This window comes from Dermochelys coriacea, chromosome 2, assembly GCF_009764565.3.
Source record: "Dermochelys coriacea isolate rDerCor1 chromosome 2, rDerCor1.pri.v4, whole genome shotgun sequence".
Lineage (NCBI taxonomy): Eukaryota > Metazoa > Chordata > Testudines > Dermochelyidae > Dermochelys > Dermochelys coriacea.
In genome coordinates, this window is record NC_050069.1 from 216,676,946 (window position 1) to 216,702,328 (window position 25,383).

General features: G+C 37.0%; 1 protein-coding gene across 10 annotated transcripts in view; it reads left to right on the plus strand.

Annotated features, from left to right (window-relative positions):
- The first annotated feature begins 2,896 nt into the window (after positions 1-2,896).
- ETV1 (ETS variant transcription factor 1) overlaps positions 2,897-25,383 on the plus strand; it is a 75,722-nt gene continuing 53,235 nt past the window's right edge. For 2 of the 10 annotated variants that reach the window (XR_006279383.1, XM_043509231.1), the window contains exons 1-4: positions 3,738-3,938; positions 4,392-4,479; positions 6,257-6,304; positions 16,024-16,077. Coding sequence is in view for 9 of the 10 variants with exons in the window: in XM_043509231.1 (XP_043365166.1) it covers positions 3,849-3,938; positions 4,392-4,479; positions 6,257-6,304; positions 16,024-16,077 (280 nt within the window). In the remaining variant the exon portion in view is untranslated. Of the gene's footprint in view, positions 3,055-3,237; positions 3,363-3,494; positions 3,630-3,737; positions 3,939-4,005; positions 4,160-4,391; positions 4,480-6,256; positions 6,305-6,473; positions 6,819-16,023; positions 16,078-25,383 lie in introns of those variants that run through there. The other 8 variants (XM_038393340.2, XM_043509234.1, XM_038393341.2 and 5 more) reach the window with 8 other exon arrangements.

Sequence of the window (25,383 nt, forward strand, 5' to 3'; positions counted from 1 at the left end):
AAGGCAATTTGGATTATTTTGCCATATTCTGTACAGATTTTGTCATTCATGATTGCTGGGGTTTGTTTCTTCTTTTAAAATGTGTTTAAATTCTTTTCAAATTAGCCAGAAGAAACTGATGTTTATCATATTCCTTGCTTTAACTGTACTGGGGTGTTTTATGTACTGATTTGTGCTTTCACAGTGTGTTATAATAAACAAGTGGCACACAGTCCTGCACATCCTTACACACACGGGTGAAGTGAGTAGCTTCATTACATATTGGAAATAATATATAATTTGTAATACTTAATGAAGCTGTATTTGAATATGAGAGAGCATGTTTCCAAAAGAATATTGAATGTCTTCACTGTAAAGCTTGTAATTAAGGCTGGGTTGAAGTTGTCTTTGTAGAACTTTTTTTTTAAAAAAATGGCTTTTCAATCAATTTGAAAATTGTTGTGGAAAATTTTCAATTTGTTCAAATTTTTCAGGGTTTTCACAGAAATCTGGAAACCAACAGTTTTTCATTAAGGTTTGCAAAATTCCCACACCAGAAGTATTTATCAAAAATGGTATTTGACAATCAAAATCTTTTTGGTTTCATGTAGTTGTTCAAAAACTTTAAAAAAATACACAATAAATTAAAAAGAAAATTTGGAATTAAAAAAACCTTATAAAAAAATTAGTGTTGTCCCACTAGTTTTAAGTGTAATACAGGATTAAGTGTAATATATTATTGGCTATTGTTAATGAAGTTGCATCATCACGTATGGATGTTTGTGTGTGTTACTGAAGGAAAGTTGGTTTCTTGCTTGCAAATATCTCTCTCTTAATAGTTAATGAAATTGCAGGGGGCCCCACTTGATAAGGAATTAGGACATGGTGGGGGGGAGGAATGTGGCTTTAAGTCATATCTGCATTTCCCCATCTTCTCAATCATGCTGAGGCCCCGCCTAAAGCTGCTTTAATTTATGCTTAGGCGAAATGGCCTCCAAAGTCCAACACCTGGAGCATCTTAGCCACAACCTCACCCTGGCCACACCTCTAGTATGATTCCCCTAATCTATCTGCTGTTGCATGATGGCTGCAGAGGGGGATGGTGGAACCATTCTCCTGATTTTACACTCACCAGGGAATCCCATTTATACCAGATTATTCTCCAGTGATCAGTTTCACAACTATGTCACTGAAGCAGTTTAAACTGGCAGCAACAAGTTGAACACTTGCACAAGACTATGCTCTTATAATGGACTAATAAACTGTTTAAATATCATAAAGTACTTTCCTATAACCCAGGCCTGTTTAAAAAAACAACAAAAAAAAAATAAACAAAAACTCCAAAGCAGCAAAAGTCTGGAAGTAGAATCTGCTGGTGATAGTATATTTTCTCTCAGAAGCAAGAGAGAGAAGGCCAAAGAGAATCCCAAAGAAAGACAAAAAGGAAGAAAGAGGGAAAGAGTTGTGCAGAAAAGTGAGACAAATTTTCTTCATCCCAAAGTAGAGTGTAATAAAGTTACAGTAACTTTCAAAACAAACTATACTAAGATGGAAGCAGTAACATACAAATCGTTAATAACTGCAGACTATTTGTGCAAACCCATTTTCACTGGTTGCATTTACACCAATTGCAGGAAGACCAGAGCATCTAGAATAACCTGAGAAAGGAGTCAGGATAAATATTGGATCCTTCCAGATTTTGGCTCCATTAATTAAATAGAGAATACATTTAGCTGCTTTGACTGAACCTTAAAAGTCTGAATCATGATGCTTCCCACCACAGCAGTGCCACAGATAACTGGATTCAGCACCTGGTTCCTGCCATACCCAGAAAATGTTGATCCCCCCACTCTGCAAATTTAACTGCCTCAGTAGAGAACAAGTGTTGATGCTCTCAGAATGCCAACGGATCTTGGTACAGCAAAGATACAGATCTGGCCAGCTTTTGACTCCAACCCTCCAAATTCCATTGCCTAAAGAGAGTCTTTATTACAATACTTCAGAAATCCCAGCACAACAGCACCACAAAAACCCAGTTCTGGTACCTGGATCCTGCTAAATTTTGGCTACAAATCCCAGAAATGGTGTCATCAAAATAAAAAGCAAGTGTTGCTTCTATTAATCAACTGAAAAATCTGGACCTCAATAAATCCCAATACAGGAAAGATGCAAAAACTCGAATTTGGCACTGATATCTTGCTGTATCCAGCTAATTTTTGGCTGCATACCCTGCTTATAGTCTAAATTTGGTACACATGCAGTTTCTCCTAATCCATCAAAAAATCCAGATCCCTATGTATGAATCTGATGGTACAGTTTCTGGGTTTGTGGCCAAAATTTGGCAGGATCCAAATGCTACATCTGATGCTTTTTGGGCTGATGTTGTACTGGAAGGTGTTGGTGTTTGGATTTTGGTATAGATATGGACAAACATGTTCTGTATTTAGGCAGTAGAATTCAGGGGTTAGAGGCCAAGTCTTGGCAGGATTTGGCAGGATCCAGATGCTGGTCATGGGTTTTTGTGGTACGGCTGTGCAGAGATATATTTGCATCTAATGTTTTTTGTTCCTGGAATAAGAGAGAGCCAAATTGGTTCTCTATTGAAGCAGTGGCATTTGCAGATTGGGGGCCAAACAACTGTCTGGAACCAGGTGCACGATATGGGTTTTTGTGGCACTATTGCACTGGGATGCTCTGGATTCTTTCTGAGTGTAAAACAAGCACCTACACTTGTTCTTTACTTATGCAGTAGCTTTAAGGGAGGTAGGACCAAAAATTGGGTGGACCCACCAAAATCCGGCAGGATCCAGCTTTTACCTTTTTCCCTGAGGGAGAGAGGCAGCCTGACTGACAGGCAGAAATCTGATCCTGTGAAAGACACAGAGAGCCAATGGGAGGCAGAGATCCATCAGTTTGGACTGGAGGCCCCTGGAGGAGAACCAGAGGAAAAACCACCGAATTGAGCTCTGTCAGTGGCGCTTACTGCTTCCAAGGGGGAAGTGCTGGGAAATAATTAATGTTTTTATTAAATTTGGAGGGAATTTTTTGCAGCCGATCGCCTTGCGTTACCTTCAGGTGGGTCTTTCCAGCAACTTTTTACGTAGCTCCAGATAATTGCATGGTTGTGGGTTGCAAAAATGATCCTTTGAAACAGGCTAGCTGTGTCTCGCTCGCTCGCTACTCCCGTTAGGTGCAAAGCGAGTCATGTTGTTCGCCATTACTAGTTCTGCACACGTTTGCGAATCAGAGCTGCCAGTTACACAGATCGCTCTAGGGATACAGCAGGAGCGTAAATAAATACCTCGCCTCTTGTTTTGCTTTCCGCTGCTGTAAAAAGTGGGTTTTGCTCCGTAGTTTTAACCTGGCACTTGCTTAGAACCCCGGTGAAAGCAGGGAAGGGAGGGTTGTTTTTATGAATGGGACTCTTTGAGGTTAATTAGCTATGCAAATTCAAGCAGTTCATTCATGGTTTTGCTTTTTTTTAAATCTAAAAGCCATCTTGTGTTCCCCTCTAGGCTGATTGGAGACCAGATCCCGAGGAAATCTCCAGGTCAAATGCCCAGAAAATAAAAACACTGAGCTAAGACTTGTGGAAGAGCCGCAGAATGGATGGATTTTATGACCAGCAAGTGCCTTACATGGTCACCAACGTGAGTGATCAGTTCAAAAGTTGGTGTTTATTAACTTGAGTCCGACTTATTTCTCTGGGGGAGTTTTGCGTCCATAGTATCTGCTTTGTTACCGCTGTAGGGACGACTCTTCATCTAGGGGTCGTGCCTGCAAGATGGTCTTATCGTCTAGTTATTTGAATATCGCATAATATTCTTTAAAGACAATTTTTGGATCATTTTTTTCCCAAAAGTAAAACCATGCACACGATTAGTAGAAGAGGAGGGCACCGGCAGCAGCTGCATGCAAAGTTTCTGGCTGTGTTTGCCTGCAACACCGAGAAGAATGAAGTTGAGGCAAACGTTAACACTTCTTGTTTTCAGGATTTTTGCAAACAATTTTACAAATAACATTTGGAAACAAACCATCCTTCTAGAATGTCTTTATCCGAATTCTCCTGAACAGTTTAAGCAAAGGGGATTTTATGCTATTGTGTGCTGGATTGCTAAATATAGATGTTAGTAGTGTGCTGCAGCTGGAGCATATTGCAAATGTATCTATACAGATAGAGGTATACATGGATAAATAGGAATGTGTTGCATCTAGGCACAAGTATGAAGGATGTTAGGTACCCAGCATAATCCTCTGCTGTAAATTTGTATGTAGAAATTAAGAACAGGAACTGTAGGATAGTCATTTTCTCTGTGGAATATGTAAAGAATCCATGTAGGTTTTGTTTAAATGTGGAAATGTGAGGGGTGTGTGTGTGTGTTTTTAAAGTAACTGATCTTTCCTGTTTATAGAATCCGCGTGGGAGAAACTGCAGTGAGAGACCAACAAATGTCAGGAAAAGAAAATTCATTAACAGAGACCTGGCTCATGATTCAGAAGGTGAGGGCTCACTCCCTTCTCCCCCCACCCCACCCTGCCCGTGATGAATTTAATAATGCAGAGAAGCTAAATAAGACAAGAAAATTGCATTTAAGGTTGTGACACAAATTGGCAAAGGCAATTAACTGTTATAGTTGCTATTCCTCCCTGACTCACCCTATTCTGTTTTAGATATTGCTGCACATATGGCTCATAAATGTCACTCACTGAGGTGAGAATTTTGCAGTATCTGACACAGTACCACAAGTTAAGGATGCACTACAAGCCAGCATCTTCACCTTCAGGCCTTGCCTACACTTCTTTCACATTTTCCACTATTGCTACCACTGTGCAACTCCATTAGTGATAGCAAGAGTGCCAGTGCTAGTGTAGGCCAGCGGCTGGTATTCTCACCACTGTGCTAGTGCAGGGCTGAAGGGCAAGACAGAACACCAGCAGTTTCTTCCGGCATATCATCTACACTAGCATTTGCACTACTGATACCACCAGTGGAATTGGTGCTGGTAGTTCCTTCCATCCATGGGAAATTTAAGCAAGAAAGTCTAGTTTGGATCAGGCTTGGGAGGGCCCAACTGTTGTAGACCGCACTCATATAACAGCCGTGTTAAAGTCAGTGGCAATACTTGTGTGAGTAAGGTGAGCAGGATGTACTCCTACTTGACAAGGGTCAGTGTAGCTTCTACACATACTCGCCAAACATTGTGTACACCCATGTAACCCTTCTAATGGTAAGAAGAGCAGAGACCCCTGAATCGGTGTGCTTAAAATCCCTGCAAAAATGCCCATTCACAGCACACATCTAAAGCAAAACCACTTGCAGTTTTTACTTAGTGCCAAAATAAACACAGGGCATCATCCCCTCATATGGACTAATAGCCTGTAACATTTAAACACATATCTGCCAATATCATAGAAAAAGGAAGTATCTTTCCAAAAGTTAATAACCTTTAAAAACATTCGTTCATCAGTTCAGACATCATGCTAAGTTTTAGCTCAGAGTAAATTTTCATACTGAGTTGCTAAAATCTCTGAAAATAGGGACCACAAATGGGATCAAATTCTGCCCTGACTTACACCCAGTATGACCCCATGCGTGTCAGTGCGGTTGCATGGGATGTAAAGCAACATAACATTTTGTCCATGGGTGTGGCGGTGCCACTTTAATTTCAAATCTATGTGTGATGCTAATATAGTGGAATCAATGTGTATCAAAGCAGAATTGTCACTAAAACATAAAAGAGTGACACCTTACTTAACTCTATGTCTAATAGAGCTGCTGGGTGTCTTCCCTTTTACATTTTGTTTGCTATATTTTGCCCTTTACTTATGTTGGATATGGTGTTTTAAAAAATCAAATCGCTACTTAGGCAAAATTCCCAGAGAAGTCAATTAGAGTTTTGCCGGAGTAAAGATTGCAGGAAGAGGCCTGTATTATGTAAGGAGAAATAGATCATTTGAATGAGAGGTTATCATCTTAACTTCTGTCTGAGTTACTTAATAGGCATTATTTGCTATAAAAGCAAACTTAAAAGATTGTGATTATTATTTCAGGAGTCAATTAAATATTACTGTAGTATGTATACCTCTTACGGAAAAAAGAGTAGAATAATCATTAATTGCAACCAGAGTATATCTGTTGTTTTTTATCAGTATGTAAGGTTGCCAAAGTAAAATTCACATGCATTGTTCTTCAGGAAAATATTTTTTCTAGTGTAGTTTCATTTTATGGGAAGATTAAAGGTGTGCTTCTTTTATATGTGTCTTTCTCTTTCTTCAGAACTCTTTCAAGATCTGAGCCAATTACAGGAGACATGGCTTGCAGAAGGTAAGGGGAAAAACTGCTTGTAAAAAGAGGAAAAACAACTCTGGAGAAAAAAAAAGTCCTGAACTTGCTGTCTTAATGTTCAGCCCAATTAATTGAGCTCTAAAAGAGCCACCTCATGTGTCATGCATACATTAGAGCCTCTGATGAGTTTGTCTTTGGGGACTCTGGGGCTGCTCTATCCAGTGTCATCACAAATTACCAGGAGAAATTGCTTCCAGCTCACAATCACATCTGCTTTTGGCAAGAACTAATGCACCAAGACTTCAAGTTCTAAGCCTCTGTTCAGATTTTAATTGCAATTGATCAGGTTTATATTATTGTATCTCGAGAGACTGCATACAGCCAGAACTGGGCTTGCTGTTTCCTTTACAGCAGCACATATAATTATTTGGTGTTCTGGTGGAGTACTTTTCTGATGGCAGAAATTAGTTTCTCTGGGTTCATCGGGACGGGATGCTTCAAGATTTAAGTGCAAGTGTCTTCTTTCCACCTTGTTCACAACACAGAACATTAGGTGTGTATCAAATACTTAATAAGGAAAGATTTCTTTTTTCATAAGCCTTTTGATGTTGTGCATAAGTTAATTTTTTTCTTCATGTCTTACTTTTTATAGGACTATATTGGGAACTAATTGGAAATCTGAGATTTGTCATTTTACATTTTTTGATATTTCAAGTAACCTTTCAAGGCTCATGATATTGATTGAGATTGATGGTTTTAAAAACAATAATATTGAAATCTGAATTTAGATTATCTATTGAGATATGGGTAATAAAAAGGAGGACATACTGCTACAAGAGAACTTCAACAAAATTTAGAGGAGCTTTCTGCTGCTCGAAGTGTATTTGTTCACTTCAGTAATTTATGTTTATTATTTAATACTGTTTATTTTGAGAATGAAGATTCTTATGCATTGTCTGTCTCATATTACATTAAAGATTTTTTTTGGTTGAACTTTAAATGGAAAACTTTTATAGCCAAATTGAACATGATTTTGATTTAAACTAACATAATTTCTGTGAATTTACCCTGATTTAGGCACTGTGGGTATTCATGTGTTTTATTTTTAGCATATTATACTAGATTATACACTATTGTTTACTGAATGGATGTTTTGTTTCTCTGGGAGTGGGGAGAATTGCATGCGACTGCTTACCATGGAAAGAAGGAAATATTGCTGGTGGCTACTTGGCTTCAGGCTGATTTTTTGATAACCATGTATGTTGTTGGTCAAGCTGTTAGCCTGTAAGTTTGTTTGTTTTACTGATTGTTTTAATTCTCTTAGCATGAATTTTTGCCTTTCGTATGTGTTTTTGTCAAGATATAATCAAAAATTCTTTAATGAAGTTTTGGAATGGAGTTGGAATATAAGTATTAGTATATTTTTTAAATCACTGAAAATAGGGTGTATTGCAACAGGATAGTCTTATACTATAATCATCAGATAAAACAGTGACTGTCTATCTTAAATGGTAATTTTATCAAGGATCTGTTATTGTGTCTAATCTCATTCATTTTAACAAACTAGAAGGTTGTCAAAACACTAATTAAAAGGTATGATTTTTTTTATGATAAATAACTTTTATTTTTATTTTTAGTGGCATGAATCTTCTTTTTGTTCCTGGAAATGATAATTTTTTTTTATTCTAAATCAAAAAGATTCTTGGCAGGTTGGTAATGTATGTGCAGAGTAGTTTAGTAAATAGAAATTAAAATATGGAAATCAAGATTGACTTACGTCATTTCTGTAGATATACAAAGGATTGTAGTGGCAATTTTTACTTTTGAACTACTTTTGTTTCTTAAGAGTAAATGAATTTTTTTCAATGCTCTAAGTTTTCCCTTATGTTTTTAAACAGCGATTAGTTTGACAGATCAAAGCTAGGTGTCTAGACCTTTGTAAGTTAGGCTGAGGAAAGCTTGTAAATATTCTTAATATCATATGGTAAGTATAAAAAGTTACTTTTTATCAGGAAAGAAATACCCAAACTACTGAGTTTTACATTTATATTTAATTATATGTTTCTACAGAGTATTAAACTTAAATATTATACGTATTCCACTATTCTGAAAATATTTTAGCAAAACTATAAATTTCAGACCACTACCATTTTAGTTCTCATTTAAAACAGACAATCTGCCTCCCCCCCAGCTTTTACAGGCTTTGCAGAGAATCTGTAAGAACTAAAGACAAAAAAATCAGGATCCTGTTTCTGATCCTATTTATAGCCTCTGACGCCTTTTGTAATTATGATATTTTTAAAAAATCTTCATAAATAAAAGTTTGTAAATTTGCACTATATTTACAATATACTGGTGTTAAGGATGCTATATTTTAGCTCTGCTGAAATGACTGCATGGATGACTTGTTTACCCATTGCTAGATTTGTCCATTTATGTCCTCCTGGACCTTCATAAACTAGAAATCTGCCAATTTGGCAGCATCAGTAATGTTTACATATTTCTTTTCATGATGCTCTGTAGCCAGGAAAGTGACCATGAAATTTTAAGAGCAATGGCAACTGACCAGGTTTCTCCCATGAGTTTAGAACCCCACTGGGGAGTAACCAGGTCAGAAAATCTGCTTCTTAAACAAGAGAGTCAAGGGAGTTACAATGTATCACACGTGAAGAATGTTGCAAAAAATTATCAAGGCGCCTTTCCTACTTGGGATGTTTTAGACAGCATGTTTTTATGGAACAGGGTGATTTGTTGTTTTCTGTGAAGAATCTTAGTAAAAACAACTAAACACAAAGGGATTTATTCTCTTCTCAGTACTTGTACGCAACTTCTATTGTAAATAACAGGATTTGCAAATGTATATTAAAGAACAAAAATAATCCAAAGTACAAAATGTAAACAGATTATTGTATTAGTTTGTTTATCTAATATATTTATTACCACCCCCAACCCCAGAAGCAAAATGCCACTTGTAGAAAAGTTATGATGTATTATACTTGCTTCTGCAGTACTTGAATTCTACAAAATAAGTAGCTTTTTCTTCATGTTCTGTTAAATGTATCAGGAAGAACACCCACATTATTTTGAGGTAAAATTTAAACTGAATGTGGTTTCCCAAAATCAGTAGATGGGGGACGGAAAATAATTTTGAACTATTTTCTGATGCCATAATTTGAAAGTGGAAGGATTTTAATAATTGTCTCCACTATTAAACTTGGAAACGAAGAGTTAAAATTGCTTATCGCCAACCAAGACAAATATTGTTCAGATAATATCTTTGTTTTTTTATTTAAGTACTGAGGCAGCTATATTTTGTCATGATAATATTGTATAATGCCTTTATTGATTCTGTATATTTGGAATTATATTGCAGTTGGCAGATAGCAATTATTCAGTGACTTGAGATAAATTGGTTCAAATATTAATCTAATGCTATCTCATTATGGTTGTTTCTGTGTATTCTGGAACAAACAGGAAAGAAAACAAACTCTTCGCCACAGAAAGCCTGCTATGCATTGTGGAAGCACTTGGGGTGGGAGGATAATAGACAACAGAAAAGCACATTATTTATTAAAAATGGCTGTTCTAGTATTTCTGTCACTAATTCCTAACCGAAACTTGATAGAAATGAGTAAAAGACTTCCAGAATGAATATAGGTAACTAAACTATTCAATAGATTAACTTTTTAAAACAATAGATCTAGATGATGGAGTTCCTTCTTTGGTAGTAACAATGAGAATTTATCATGTAAAACTCATTAATATTTATTGTATTTTTTGCTCTAGTGCAAGGTAATCGCTTTATAATAAAAACGCAGGTAACGGGTTTGTTTTCTCACTGCAGTTTCTAGCTAGCCAGGCACAGCAGGGGTGGCTCTCTCAAGTTTTCCAAACTGAAGAAGGCACCCCACACTGATTTCTGTAAAACATTTATATTTCTACTACCAGTTAATGGTTAAATTTGGGATGAACTCCCAAGAAATGGTTTCCGTGATCTCTGCTACCATTGTCAAGTTTGTGTACACATGATTTGGTGTTGCCCAATGAATTATCCCTAAATGCACATATATGAAAGTGATCACTTAATTTGCATTGTTCAGTAATGCTCAAATTCCCATTTTTAACAGAATATAAAACTTTAGGGCTTGACCCTCAGCCGGTATAAATCATAGTCGCTCCATTGACTTCAGTGGAGCTATGCTGATTTGCACCAGCTGTGGATCTGGCTTCTTAGTTGTCTGCTGCCCTATAATGAACCCCACCTTTGGTAAGAACACTAATCTGACTATCGGGTATACAACCATTAAGTACTGTATCTGAATATATATGTATTTAGTGAATGAACATGGTCAAACCGCTTCACATCTTGGTTGAAGTTTGCCAAGTAGGGAATGTTCTGAAAGGGAATAAAAACATGTTAAAGATGAGACTTGTAGCACAGTGAATCATTTCCCTTTTTTGGAGTTCTGGACAGTTAGTTGATTTGACTTTTAAATACTTGAAATGAATGCCTGATTTCAAAAATCTCTGCAAAACAAATGAAGAAAAATTGGATTTGGCAAAATGGTGCTAACCTTTTATAAAATTGTTGGTCCTGAAAGTGTGCCCATTACTAATCTGGGGGTTTATTCTTTGATGAAAAAAACAGATTAGTAATTTTGTCCCATTGCATAGTTACTTACTGACTATGAAGGACATAGCAGATGTAAAATGTGAGTGTGCATTTTAAACCAACTTCTATATTATTCTGCATAAAAGTTGAAGTCAAAAACAAAGGCCAGATCTTGCAAACCCCTCTTCATCTTAGTATAGATCATTCACACTAAGAATGGCTTGCAGGATCTGGCCCCTAGTTTTTAAACTACACATACGTTTATATGTCAGAGCAAGTCACTTGGGGAAAAAAAAAGTTTGGTTGCTTTGACAGCACATCCAATGTTCACTTGGTAATGATATTTGCCGTTTCGTATTCAAAAAATGGTTATTGTCATGCCTTATGAGTACTTCTATATTAACAACAGTTTATCCTTTTTTCATCTTTTTTTAAATAAAAATATGCTTTTTGTATTAATGTCTGTACTTTATATAACCTTTACTATTCAAAACGGATATTGAATGAAACAAAGCTTAGGAGCCTCATTACTTTGTTTTGGGGCCTAAAACTTTATTTTAGGGTAAACTGGAAATAGTACTACTCAGATTTGCTCCTGTCAATTTCAGATTATTTTGCCACACTGAGTAAATCTTTGTTGTTTTGGAACAAATTGTGTCTAAGTCAAAAGTGAGCCTCAAGTTCTGAGAGGGGAGTAGTATAGGAAATGTTAGAATATTTAAATTAAAGTTCTTAAGTGACTCAAGAAGAAATGGCAAACACTCTGCTTGTCCAGCAACCTTACATGCATGCAATGCTGAATTTCTGGCAGAAGTTTCTGGTTGGGAAAAGAAGGGTTAAATTTTATTGCCTTTTCGTTTATTAAATATGTTCCTTAGCGGGTTTGTGCTACCTCTGAGACAAAGCAATGGAATTGGTGTGTTTATGCAGAAAGTTCAAGTTTACTTTGCTGTTGCGTTCTGGAAGGGTGTGACATGAAAAGATTGTGTTGAGGCCACATGGTTCATGCTGGACTGTGTTTTTGTGAATGGAGGCAGAACTCCAGTTCTGACTGCTTGTCTTGAGGAATTGCTTAGGAGATCAGCTGTCTCATTCACTGGCAGAAAGAATGACTCATACATCTTCTTCCTTGTTTGGCTCCAGGTCATTGTTACAGTGGCTAGAGCTGGTTTTAATTAAATATTAACTCTTTTTGTACTGGATATTTGTTGGTGGTGACTTTTTAAAAAAATGTTGTTTGCAATGAAAGAGAGGAAATTGCCCTCCAGTGTCAGATTAAATTGCTTTTCCAAGTTGCTTTCCATTTGCAAGATATATTCTAAGTTTAGCTTTGTAAAGTAACGTCTTAATATTGTCTCTGAAAATCAAAAACAGGCATTAAGTATTTCTTTGCTTTGAACAGTTGCTATTGGCAAGTTGATTTTAATTGAGTAGGTGATGAGACTATACAATCCAAATGGATACATTCCCTGTAAAACTAGGATTATAATTAACATTATTGTGCATTTCCCACACACACCCGGGACATAGTGCTGTAGTCAGAAAGAAACTTTTGGTAATAATCTCAGCTAAGGCAACTGGCTGATAGTACAGATGTTGCCCATTTCAAGTATGAGAGTCTGAGACTTGATGGCAGCTTGTCTATTAATGTGGAATGACCTGTTAGAGCTGCTTCTGCTATTACCAATAAAATCTACATGCTTAATCTCCTTAAAAGCCTTTTATTGGGCTTTTCCCCTCCTCCTTTCCTCTAGATCCCTTAATTAAGTAGTGTGGGGAAATTGTCTCATTCTCTGCGTGGTCATTTCAGACATGTTTTCTAATAGTCTGCTAAATGCAGAGGGAAAAAGTTTTGTTGACTTGTGTGTTATCCTGAATGTGATAATAGAAGACGCTGTAGCTGTTATGAGAGCCTTGTCGAATTGCAGTGTCTATGACTAAAGAAAAGAGGAAACGAATGATATATCCATATATATATAAATGCGCATGAAATTGCAACACTCCCAAGTCACATTTTCCTTTCAGAGATCCAAGTTAAGCTGACGTTAACTGTGTACTTGCTGGTTTAACTTGTTACAAAGACTCCCTTTAATTATCAAAACTAGGGGTACAAAAGCCCTTTTCTGTTTGAGTAATGTGATGGTGCACTCAATCCATTTTCCTTCTCATAGCTAGCTACTGTTGTAAAAAGTCCGTGTATTGGGTGGACAGTTGCTTGAATTTCTGTAATATGAATGCATGAATTTCAATTCTGCTCAGTTTTTTTTAAAAAAACAGAGTTGAAAAGGGGGTATAAATTGACAGTTCTGATTGCCATGGGTCGTATGGCTAGCAGATCGGTGACTCTTATTTGTTTAGTTTTCGGGGTGGGCTCACAGATTTACTTCCTACAGCATTTGTTTTATTTTGGTGCTATGTGGTTTTTCTAAGCATCCCAAAAAAAATGTACGGAACTATGTGTCTGACATTTTTTGTGCAATTTTTAATGTAAAAAGGAATTGCCAGCTTTGCTATGTTCTTCCCTCCCCTCCCGCTCCCCTGCCCCCCACGCGTAGTAGCTTTTCGAGAAGCGCATACCGGCAAATGTATTTAAAACTATTATAGTTTTGATTATACTAGTCACCTCCTATTTTTACTGTTCTTTTCTAAAGCGGTCTGTTTGGGTTTTTTAACTAGGTTCTTTTAACTATTAGATGTTCAGTAGTACCTTTCAGTAGTCAGACCCAATCCTTCTCTCCTTCACCCCGGTGCAAATTAGGGGGGATAAAACCATTGAAGTCAGTGGAATTATCCTGGTATACAGGTAGACACTGGACCTGGACCTTAAAAGAGGTTTTTGGTCCTACACTTTTCATTCTCTGGATAGGAAAACAAAGAGTTTGATTCACAACTGTATTATTCCAGTTTTATGAAGTGACTCCACTGAAATCAATCAAACTGGCAAAAAGCAGTGGTGAATCAGGCCCAGAGGCTGGAGTTGGTAATTTGCTGCGAAGAATGTAAAATATGATGGGCCCATTTCTGCAACCACCACAAATCAATCTTAAGTGGAGATATTCACTAGACCGATACTTAACCCGTTGCTAGCTGCATTTAAAAATGACATAAAATTATATATATACATATTTTTTCTATTTATATTTCATGGACAAGGGATATTACATGGATATATCCTATTTATAAACAATAAAGTTAATGAATAAAAAAGCTACAAGTTTATATGTGCCCCAAAATTTAAAAAAAAATTAGGAAAGTAAAAGATCCCTATGGTAAAGTTTGTTAACTGGGAGAGCTTGACTTCAAGATTGGAGTTTCCTGTAGCAGTCAAATATTTAGCATATTGAAGGGAATATTTTAAAGTTCTTACATGCACTGATCTGAATGAACCAACTGAAAATTACAGAGTGTTATTTTTTGTTTGACTTTACCTGTTTGGCTTTGCATTGCCCTTGAGTTCATCACTGGTAAGGATGCTGAAGTTTCTTTGGAGGGAAGAGAAGTTTAATTCATCAAAAAATTACTTGGAGTATTTGATTTGGTAAATCTGATGTGCATTCTGAAGAACTTTAATTCTTGTTTATTATTTAATTAAAAATGTCTTCAGATATACAGTTTTCTTCTTAAAGGGCTAGTTTTAGGTAATGTAAATGCTAGAAAAAGCTCCAACATCTGTGTTTGCCTCATATTAACATTAATGCCATTCACATATTTGTCTTAACACTTGAGCTACACCCTTGTTTATAGTTTACCCAAAATTATTTTGTTTTTAAGGTGTATTTACTGTAATAGATTAGGTAGGATTATAAACATAGTCTTTGGAATCTTGAGAGTACTGTTTTACTGCATTATGGGCCTGATCCTGAAATACTTAGTCAAGAAAAACTTCTAGTAAAGTCAGTGGAAATTTTCCCAGAATTAAGGAGTTTAGGATCAGGTCCACAGAATATCTTATACCTTTGCACTAAAGGATCAAGAGTGACTAAGTTTAAAGAGATATTCTTACCTTTTGACTTGCATGCGTAATTCCCATTGATATAAGCAGGTGTTAGGTATATGTATAAAAAGAAACCAAGCCCTTAATAGTTCCTAACTTGGAAAGCTTTCTAAAATGATGAAACAACATATTTTTCTTTATTGCTTTTAATAGTTTGATATTCATTGTTCCAATAAATGGGTGTATAACCACTGTTTACTTTTTGATGAAGCATGTTGGGTTACCAGGTCATGGAAGATGTTTTTTTCAGTTGCAGATTACTCTCAATTTACTTCTCTTTGGACAAGACTTGTCACATACTTTCAAACTGTTCATTTCATGTCACTTTGCATGGAAGTTCTAGATGAGGTAGTTTGACAAAAGAGCAATATTTTTAAATTATGGTAAGCTGAGATTTTGCTAAATATGGAGGTATCTAGAAAGGTTACTCCATGGCTGTCCCATGACCTGGTTTCTGCTAGTTTCCACCTTACACAAACTAAACAGTATTTCATCTATATGTCTAAACTGTGCTAAAGCCTTAGATGTTTACAAGGCATTAAGATAATTTGGGGAGACTGTTAATGTCTTGACTATGCAACAAAATGGCATTGTATTATCACCGGGGGACAACCATGATGTTTCAGATGCAGTTGGAGTTATAGTGTTAGTTGTGTCATAAAGTTTCCTAAAAGTAAAGATATTACAGAAGGCAGAGGGACTCTGGTTATGGTTCTCATCCTAGGTACGTATTTTGGGCCCATCTGAAAACAAAGATTGAAATGAAAATTCTATGGTCCAGCCAAAGACTCTTTTGACCCTTTAAAAAACAAAATAAAAATGTTTTCTGCTATTTTGGCTGCAAGTGTTACCCGTAAATGAGTCCAGTTTCTCCTGGTGAAGGAACACAAGGGCGTTAAATGTACAAAGATGGTTTAAACACTGGGATTTATTTTTGTGCAGAAGTCCCAAATACCACTTTGAAAATTCATGCTAACGGGTTTTAGTACTGGTTGAGGTTGTTCTCATTCCTGATTTCAGTCCTAATAATAGTTGAGCCAACAAAATCCTAGTTTTGACCTTGGCTGTGCTTCAAGGTTAGCACAATAATCTTCACTATGCTTTAGTGGCTTCTCTTAATTTGTCCCCCCCTTTTTTTCCCCCTTTCTTCAGCTCAGGTACCTGACAATGACGAGCAGTTTGTGCCAGACTATCAGGCTGAAAGTTGTAAGTATAGTATGATTCATCACTTTCTTAAAATATATATTTATATATATATATATATATATTTTGTCTCAATTTCTAGTATTCATGGTCATGTGACAGTCATGTGGCCGATCTATTTACCTGTCAGTTACATCAGCACTAAGAATAGATGAAGCAAGTAGGGCTCTGAAGTGCAGCCAGCAAAGGTTGTTTTTGCTGAAGGTGTAACCTTTAGCAGGTGGTCCCATTTTTCGTTTGTCACTGATGCAGAGAAATTCTCTCTCAATGAGCTCAGTAAGATAGCGGAGCTTTCTGTGTCTCTTGAATAGAGGGAGAAGGATGGTAAGCACTGTATGGATCCAAGTAGTGTAAAATATAAGCAACTAGTCCCTCGCATAAAAATTACTTGAGATTCTCTATGGGTTTTCTAAACAGCCCTCTTGTTTTGTATTTACTAAATACAGCTAGTCTCTGTCAACATAGTATATTAAGTTATATTAATATATACAGCATGGCTCCATGAATCATATGTTGCATTCCTATCTCAAGCAAAATTTCCGTTGGAGTTAGTAGGAGTTTTACCTGAGTTAGAACAACAGGAATTAGCCCTATGTTGTGCTAATCCACCTGCTTTTTCTGAGCCTTTTTGTGTGTGAATCAGATGGGCATTCTGTCTGGTTTGCCACTTATCTTATTCACGCCAGAAACGTTTTATTTATTTTTAACACATGCACCCCAAACTCTTCCTTTGCTGCAGTTCCCAGTGCCCTACTTTTCTACTTTCCTTTTTGAAGTCCCTTCCATTAGTGCTGCTCTGAGGTTTGACTGGCAGAGGATACATGAAGGCAGTGGCATGAGAGAGATTGCCTGGTGAGGCCAATACTGTCTTGCATCCTCTCTCTGTCCCCACCATACACATCTCACTCATCTATGGCAAGTCTGGTCTCCATCAAAGGTCACTTCTAGACACTTGTCTGCTTATGGCAGTAGAGTTCATGGTTGCTTTTCCACTGAGCTAAATAACTTCTATTATTGATCCTACTAGAGAAAATTGCTACAATCAGCTAAACTGAATACCTGTTAAAACTAACATTCGTGTATCATAAAAACAGTAATAAATGAAGGCATGATCAATTTTATAATAGAGATCTCAAACAAATTAGAAGAATTTAAAAAAAGAACAATAAAGCTAATGTAGTTCCAAAGTTGCTTAATTTCCCTGCATATCTTGAGATTGTTCAAGATACTTAGATACATTTCCTTAACATAGTTTCCATCGAGTGCACATAACATACATATTTGGCAAAACAGGATTTATTTTCCTAGACTGATTTTATTCCAACACTGAAATTGCTTTTAGTAATAAGTTGCCTCAAATAATTCCTCGCACTAACTCCTAAAGACACACAAATGAATATGGATAATAATCATTTTGAAATTACTATTTGTATGAAGTTTTTCTTCTCTCTTTGTATAGCAAGTTTGTGTAGTATAATACCGGTGTAAAATTTGTCTATAAATTTCATCCTACATACACTGTTGTGTCCACATAAAATTTGCACAGCACAGATCTCTTGTATAAGAGTGCAAAGTTCTGCCAGAGCTTCTGTTAACCCACAATTATTGTTCCAAAATAAGTCAATGATTCCTGGAGAATAATTTGTGAACTGTGAATGAAAAACCTCATCAAAGTTTGTCACTGCTTCTGGTGATAAAGAAATTCACCTAACATGGATACTTCATTAATGCTATTGTATTTCAGAATTCTTTAGCCACGGCTTACACAGTATTATCAAAGGATCATTTATTTCCTCATTTCAGTTGTTTTCTTTATCTTAAGTAAAGGTCAGGCGAGCTTCCTGGAGAGTACTCTAGCAAAGGTTACAGAATTTCAAACATAGACTTGGATATAATGTACATAGCTTTGAGCTATTCAGACAGAAATGGGGAACAGCATAAGCAAAGTCAGAAGAAAAGTACAGTTGCGAAACATCACTCCCCCACAATTTTGACTACTTCCTCTCGGTTCAGAACTTGCCTTTACAATGTATTTATTCTGTTGTTTATAGCTCTATAATGAACCCCCCGCCCCCAGCATGGCAGGAGCACCCAAGTTTCACTTGTGTGCGAGAGGTAGAGTCAGCTGTAGGTTCTGTGCCAGGTATATAGTTGATTAATAGTGGAGGTGAAGGACAGAGATGTGGCCAGTGGAATGGAGGTAATGGCCACTATGCCATCCCAGAGGCAGCTGCTCCATGCTCGTCTGGATTTCATAGGCCTAACTTCAGTGATGTTCCCTGAACAAAGCCTCTTTAGTTGGGCTTTGTACCAAAAAGTGTGTGGGGGTGTGTGTGAGAGAGAGACAGAATTTCATCCAAGTTGCTTAGAAAACATATTAAAAAAAAACAAAAAAAACCCCCAAGGTTCTGACCTGCAGAATTATAATCTACAAATAGTAGAAAGGAGAACAGTTTAGGTGCAAGAAGTAGTGACATTTTCTTTCTAGCTTTTTCCACTCAAAGACAGCCCTCAGATATGGTATAAACTTGTGGTGTTAACCCCATCATGAAAGAAACACTTGCTAATCAAATAGCAGCTGTAAGCAAGATGGGGAAACTATTCCCAGCCACACCCCAAGATCGTAGCAATGATGGCAAAACTTCTTCTAATGCTGAAAACATCAGTGATGGCAATGATGGAAGCGCTAATGTAGAAGAGATGTTGGCGGTTGCTGGTGTTTTTAAGGACCATGTCTTTTGACCAGTTCTAAGCAAGCTTAGATGACCTGGCACTTAAAATACACTGGGTGCCTGCATCCCTCTATTCGTTAGGGTTACCGCTGCTGAAACTGTACTGGTATTTATGACAGTGGGAAACTTTGTCAAAAATATACTGCTGTAGATACACAGCCCGCCTTGCATGAATCAGTGCATGTCTACATGCCATGGCGAAGCACGGTAGAATGTCACTCTATTCACAAAAAACAGGGTGAAACAGGCAAATTTCATTAAAAAAATTAGTTGAAAATTATTTGCTTTGCAATATGTCTACAGCTAAGCTTGAGTGTCCTGCTTTGTTGCTTCATACAGCAGCAGAGAAATTCCTGCTTAGTATTTTGCACAACTCTTCTGCTTATTCTATATTTGAGGAACAGTGGCTTGATTTAAGGTAAGTGTATGAGAAGTACCATATATCAAAAATATAAAAAATACTCCAAAAATGAGAAAAATGCCACCCAGTGGTCTGTAAATGTTGTCTATATTTTTGACTAGTGCTCTCCTCAGATTTCAATAAACCTATTTTGGTGTTGACCTCCAATGTGTAATTACATGCCAGGAAAAAGTGGCGGTGTTATCTCTCTGGGATAAGATTTCCTATTGTTTAAAGTCCATTGACACATACTGATGACAGGGGCCAGATCCTGCAACCCTTTTAATTAATGGTAAAGATCTTAGAGATGCGAGGCTGTGGGAGAGTGGGCCCCAGACTTGCCATTGTAGGAGCTAAAATTGTATTTGGTTGAAAGCTTGTTTAGTTTGAGTGGAGATTTTAAAACATTACCCTGCCTCCTCCCATTGTTTGGTGTTATCTATGAAAGACACAAGAAGAGGTAGGCAGGCTTTGATAAAATTGTCAGATGGCTAAAGGATGTAGCTGGCAGTGAAAACTCATAGTGTCAGCAACATACTGATTTGTAAAGTAATCTGGTACATTTCATTATAAACAGGGATTACCCCTGCACCAAACTAGGAAGTCTGGTCCCTTAATGTCATAATTGTGTGTTTGGCGTTTTGTTTCAGAATTTTTATTTACATTGTTGCTTTTTGGTGTTTCTCTATCCCTTAAAATGTAGATTCATGATAAACTTTTCTTTTGTCTATTATTGAATTTTCTTCTAATGAGAATTTGTGCTGTGCTTTACCAGGTGGCCCAGGCTCTCTTTTTTCCTTTTATTTTTGATTATGTATTTTTTTCCTGACTGTTCAGTGCTTTCACTTAATACTGCCAAGGGGTAAATGTTAATATTAGACCTCAACTGTTGACAGTAAATCGGTAAGGCTGGCTATAAAATTCTCTCTACTCAGTGTCCGATTAAACTTTAAGATAAGAAAAATACTCTTTAGTAATGATTTTGCACGTGATCTTTCAAGACCTTCCCCCCCCCAGGTTTAGCAAAGAAATTCTTTCATTGCAGATGCCAGGATCCTTAAATTATTCAGGGACTGTGCTTTTTAGATTCTCCAGCTTGCAATCTTTAAAAGCCTGTTAAAGAGAGATCTTTTACATAGGCTTCAGGTAGCTGTGTTCTTCCATCATTTTAAGTAAAGGCACAGTGTCTTCTATCTCCTGTGTAAGTAGGAGAAGTATTAAAATATTTGCATCCATGTTTGTGATACACAAAATCATGGTTAAGTTTTTTTCTGCACCATGAAATGAGAACTATTTTTTCATCTTGTTCTTTTGGTGAATTAAATATTAAAAGCAAATTACACAAACTACAGTTTACACAACTGTAACACTTTCCTGTCTACCCTTGCATATCTTGTGAGCGCAGTTCCTGGATGTTTAATTATTATTTCATTCTCTGCTATTTGATGTGAAAGTTATTTTTAAATCAGAATTGGAAATATCAGTGTAATGTAAGTTCCAATGTTAGGCCCGATCCGGCTCCTATCAAAGTCAACAAGAGCTTTGTAAGGAGCAACTATATCCTGTGTTCATTTTTGTCTATAGTGATGATGCTGTGTAGTTTCTTGGCGTGTAAGTTTGCATCCTCAAGAAAGTGGCCTGAAAAAAAAATCCAATTTTTTAAGTTCAATATTATGTCTCCTGATTTTAAGTGGTGTTTCATTGCCTAGGCAGCTGGTAACTACATATTACTAGAACAAGATGTCCTAGAAAGTACAGTTGCTAGTATTTTGGTTTTTCAAGGTGCAGTGACTAGATGGCTAACACAAATGCACAATTTTTCTGTGATATATCAATCTTGCTAGAAATGCCTTTTCTTTTAATGTAGTTCTGCAGGCACAGTACTGGAACACTTTGACAAATACTCTAGATGGTAGGGCTTTAAAAGTTTTCCAGTCTTAGCCCAGATTTCTCAGATAACTCTTACTAATAATGCTTTCTGCAGCAATTTTGCTTTGTTTTTTGGTGCTTTGTTATAAATTACTTCCTCTATTAGGTCAGGTTTTTTTTTTGTCAAAACACTGATGGAATTTATTTGTTTAGCTTGAACGTAACTCTGAGGGATATTTTTAGGTGATCAGAACAAAGGTCAGGGAATCAGGACTCCATGGTTCTATTCCTGCCTCTGGCTCTCTCTGATCTCAGACAAGTTGCTTAACTGCTGTTACCACAGTTTGAAGTGGATACAAAAACGCATGCATCTCTCACAGTGAGGTGGAACAGCTCCCTTAATCATCTCTTGTAAAATAATTTGAGATTCCTGAATAAAAGGCTTTACATAGCACAAAGCATTTGTTACTATTATTATTATGTACTTACTTTATTTCTATTACAGAGTCAGGTTAACAGTTATTGACTGGCCCTTACCTCGTGCTCCCCACGTGTCCTCACCTCTTTCAGTCTCTCCCTCACGATGACTTTCTTCCAGAACTCACTAACATTACATTTTAGGTTCTGTGTTTGTGTTTTGTTTTTTTTAAATTATTTGTGAATGGTGCCTTTTAGAGAACGCTGTGGGCTCATTTGTGGTTCAGCCCTGGGAATTAGCCTTTGCTAAGTAGGGCTTTCTCCTTCCTCTAGGGGATTTTTGGGACTATTCAAACCTACCCTAGCCCAGCCTGTTCTCGCTTTTGCTAAATTTAATTCTTGGAAAAGTTTTACCATGAGGCCTTTCTGAGTCCATAATGCTTTTCATCTGTGGTCCTTATAAAATCTTGAAAGCTTACGGATTTGTTTTGATTTTTAGTAAGTAGATTTTGTTTTCTTGCCTCACTGTATTTCTATACTATATTTCTCGCTCTGAAGAATAATAAAGCCTTGTTATGTATTCTTGCAGTGATATTGATAATAATAATTAAGTCAGTACAATTGGGACAATAGTCCTGTGAAACAAGTAGCTAGCTCTTATCCAGAGATGGACTTTGCTGCAGCCAAATCTCTTAAGTTTGAGCTGTTGCTTTTGAAATGACCTTTGTGTGGTGAAGTGAACAGTTACTGCTGAGTAAGGTTGCCTTTCACTATCCCAGCGGAGAGTGCAGTCCTATTATGTTGAGGTGGTTTGACTTTGTAGTGCTTGGCAGTGGGGCCCAGATGTGAAGTGACCTGATAGTCCAGCGAGCTAGAGACGGTAGCACAATCCAAGTAAATGGACAGCATTGCTACGTTGTCTTGGCTCCCTCTAGAGCCCTCCAGGCACTTGTCCGTTCCTTCCAGGCCAGTCCAACCCAATTTTTCTTCCTCAAAGCCCCATTCTCATTCATGGTTTTAGTGCAGATTAATGGTTTTGGTTGCATGAGGAGGTTATCTGCTAATGAATAAACTTCAGTCATCCCATCCTGTGATAAAGCTGTCTCCTAGGTCAAAGGTGAAGCATGTAACCTTTTTCCCTCTCAAATGGTAATTTCTTAAGGCTGTCAAATAACTTCCTGAGGGCTGTTTACATTAAAAAAAACCCACATATTTTATTCAAAATGAGGAATTTTCAGTTTTACAACAAACTCTCGTTCACTCTCTCTGAGGAAGTTTCGTCTAGAATTCTATCGATCTTCCAGTCCAGGAAATACACAAGTCATTCACATAGTGCAACTACTAGGCCCCTGCCAGAGTCCTTCTGACAGTTACAATTATTTTGATGTCTAAAAGGACAGTCATTTGTGTATAGGATTAAACATATGAAGTATCTGTTATGATCTTGTTTGTGTTAATGAATGTAAGTTGAAAAGTGGCTGATTTGTTTTACTGTCTTTTTCACAAACAAAGCAAAAAGGCAAATTAAAGGGACTCTATTTTGACACAAACATTTATGCTCCTTAAAGTTAACTACTTCCCATACAGTCTCATTGGAGAACATATTTTGTGTTGGAGAAGGGGCCCAAACTAAACCCCTGAATGTGAACATCATTAACTTTTTGGGGTGTTTGAAACCCAGATCCAGTTTTGGAACTTGGGCCCACCTCTACTACTGTGTTTGTTTCCATAGATAAAATAGATATATATTTAAAATGTATTTCATGTTGTTCTTCCGTCTGTTTGCTGCATCAGCAATTTAAGACAAATGTCACAGTCCTCAGCAGTCAAATCTGAGTTTTTCATAGGAAAGTGGAGGAGGGAAAGGGAAAAGGAAAGAATGACTGTCCCAGATACATTAAGTATTGACAGCTTGGAGAGGCTGAGATGCACAATGCATCCACATCCTCTCAGGACAACCCTTAAAGCCCATGAAATACACATAATATCCCTGATTTCAAGGTTCCATGTCCCTTCATTAACGATCTCTTTCTTCACATTATTGGGAAATAGTCTTACTGGATTGATAAATCAAATGGCACTGGTATATAACAAATGAACATATATTATGAAGGAAGGATAATTAAGTGGTTGTCAATTTAATCAGTCCTGAATACTTGTATACTAACAGTCTAAAGCTGTAGAAATAAAATTTGTCTTAAAACTTGTGGGCAGAATACTGGAGTCTATTTAAAGGTATAGACTCTGAACTCATAGTTTGTTTGGTGAATGGAAGCTTTGCCTGGGAAAGAATTAGGTCAAATTTTTCCCCGTCTCATGCTTTGTGTCTTTCGCACATCACCTCTTAGCATTATCTGCTGTTAGATTGACCTTGAATGAAGGTGAAGAAATAAGTAAATTAGAGCAATGTAGAACATTTTCATTCTTGTGTATCTACCTGTTCTCTATGCTTAGGGATATACGTATTAGAAATGAGTGAACCATTAGCAATTTTATTTCTGGTCATCTTTCTCCTTTTTTCTGTTTGTGAACTTATTCATGAAATGTAGTTACCAGTAAGTTAATGTGGTAAAATATTTTGAGAGTAATAGCATTTACTGCCAAGTCATGGAGTCACTAAACAGGCAGGTTGCTTACTGGCTGGGTTTGTCTTCTTTGATTTTAACTTTAAGCATTATGGGTCATGATCAAGGATGCTGGAAATTTGCATGTGCAAGAAACTTGCCAATTTTGCAAATTTTAGGATCTTTATGCAAATGTTGCTGCTTTTCTACAGACTAACTTTTGGCTTAAAAAGAAAATGTTTCTGACTTTTATCCCACTGCAAAGAAAATCTTCAGAATGGAATTTGATGTGATATTTTCTTATTAATCCAGCCTTGAAGAACATTTCATCCAGCCAAACCACTAGCAGAAGCTAAGGTGTTAACTACCTCAGGTTTCAGAGTAGCAGCCGTGTTAGTCTGTATTCGCAAAAAGAAAAGGAGTACCGGTGGCACCTTAGAGACTAACAAATTTATTAGAGCATAAGCTTTCGTGAGCTACAGCTCACTTCATCGGATGCATTTCCGATGAAGTGAGCTGTAGCTCACGAAAGCTTATGCTCTAATAAATTTGTTAGTCTCTAAGGTGCCACCGGTACTCCTTTTCTTTTAACTACCTCAGTAAGTTTCACAGCTGAAACTATTTTGGACTGTTGGATGTATGCAGTACATACCTGATGTATTTATGTTCATTGTGAGTTTGCATGCAAAGGTTTAACATGCAGCTTAAGAAGCAACTGCATTCAGGCGTATGTTGAAATATAAGTGTAAATTCAGACCTGAATCTCATTTACACTAAGGTCACTTTACACTATTCTGGCCTTGTAAAGGAGTCTTAAGTGACCTTAGTTAAATTAGAATTAGGCCTCTTTTATTGTAGGCAGCCGCAAGTCTATTGACTTCAATAGGATCTCATTGCTCAGCACCTCTGAACATCAGTACACTTATTTAAATTTCTAATTTTAGGTATCTCTGAAAATTTTCATGATGGCTTCTTTGATTAACTGCTTATGCAATTATAGTAATAATCAGCTGGCAATACGTTCTCCTGAGTCACTGCAGTGACCTATGTCTTGTCCAGTGGAGACTGAATAGATTGTTTTTGCAACGGCTAGACTTTTACAGTCTGTCAGAACAGACTTGAATATAGAATGGACTACAGACTTAGATTTGAGCTTCAGTCTTCCTTTTTACTATCTGGTGTTGTTTAAGCTGAGTTATTGCCTAAATTAGGGGTGGCCAACCTGTGGCTCCGGAGCCACATGCGGCTCTTCAGAAGTTAATATGCTGCTCCTTGCATAGGCGCCAACTCTGGAAAGTTGGCGCCTGTAGCTCCAGCCCTGATGTGC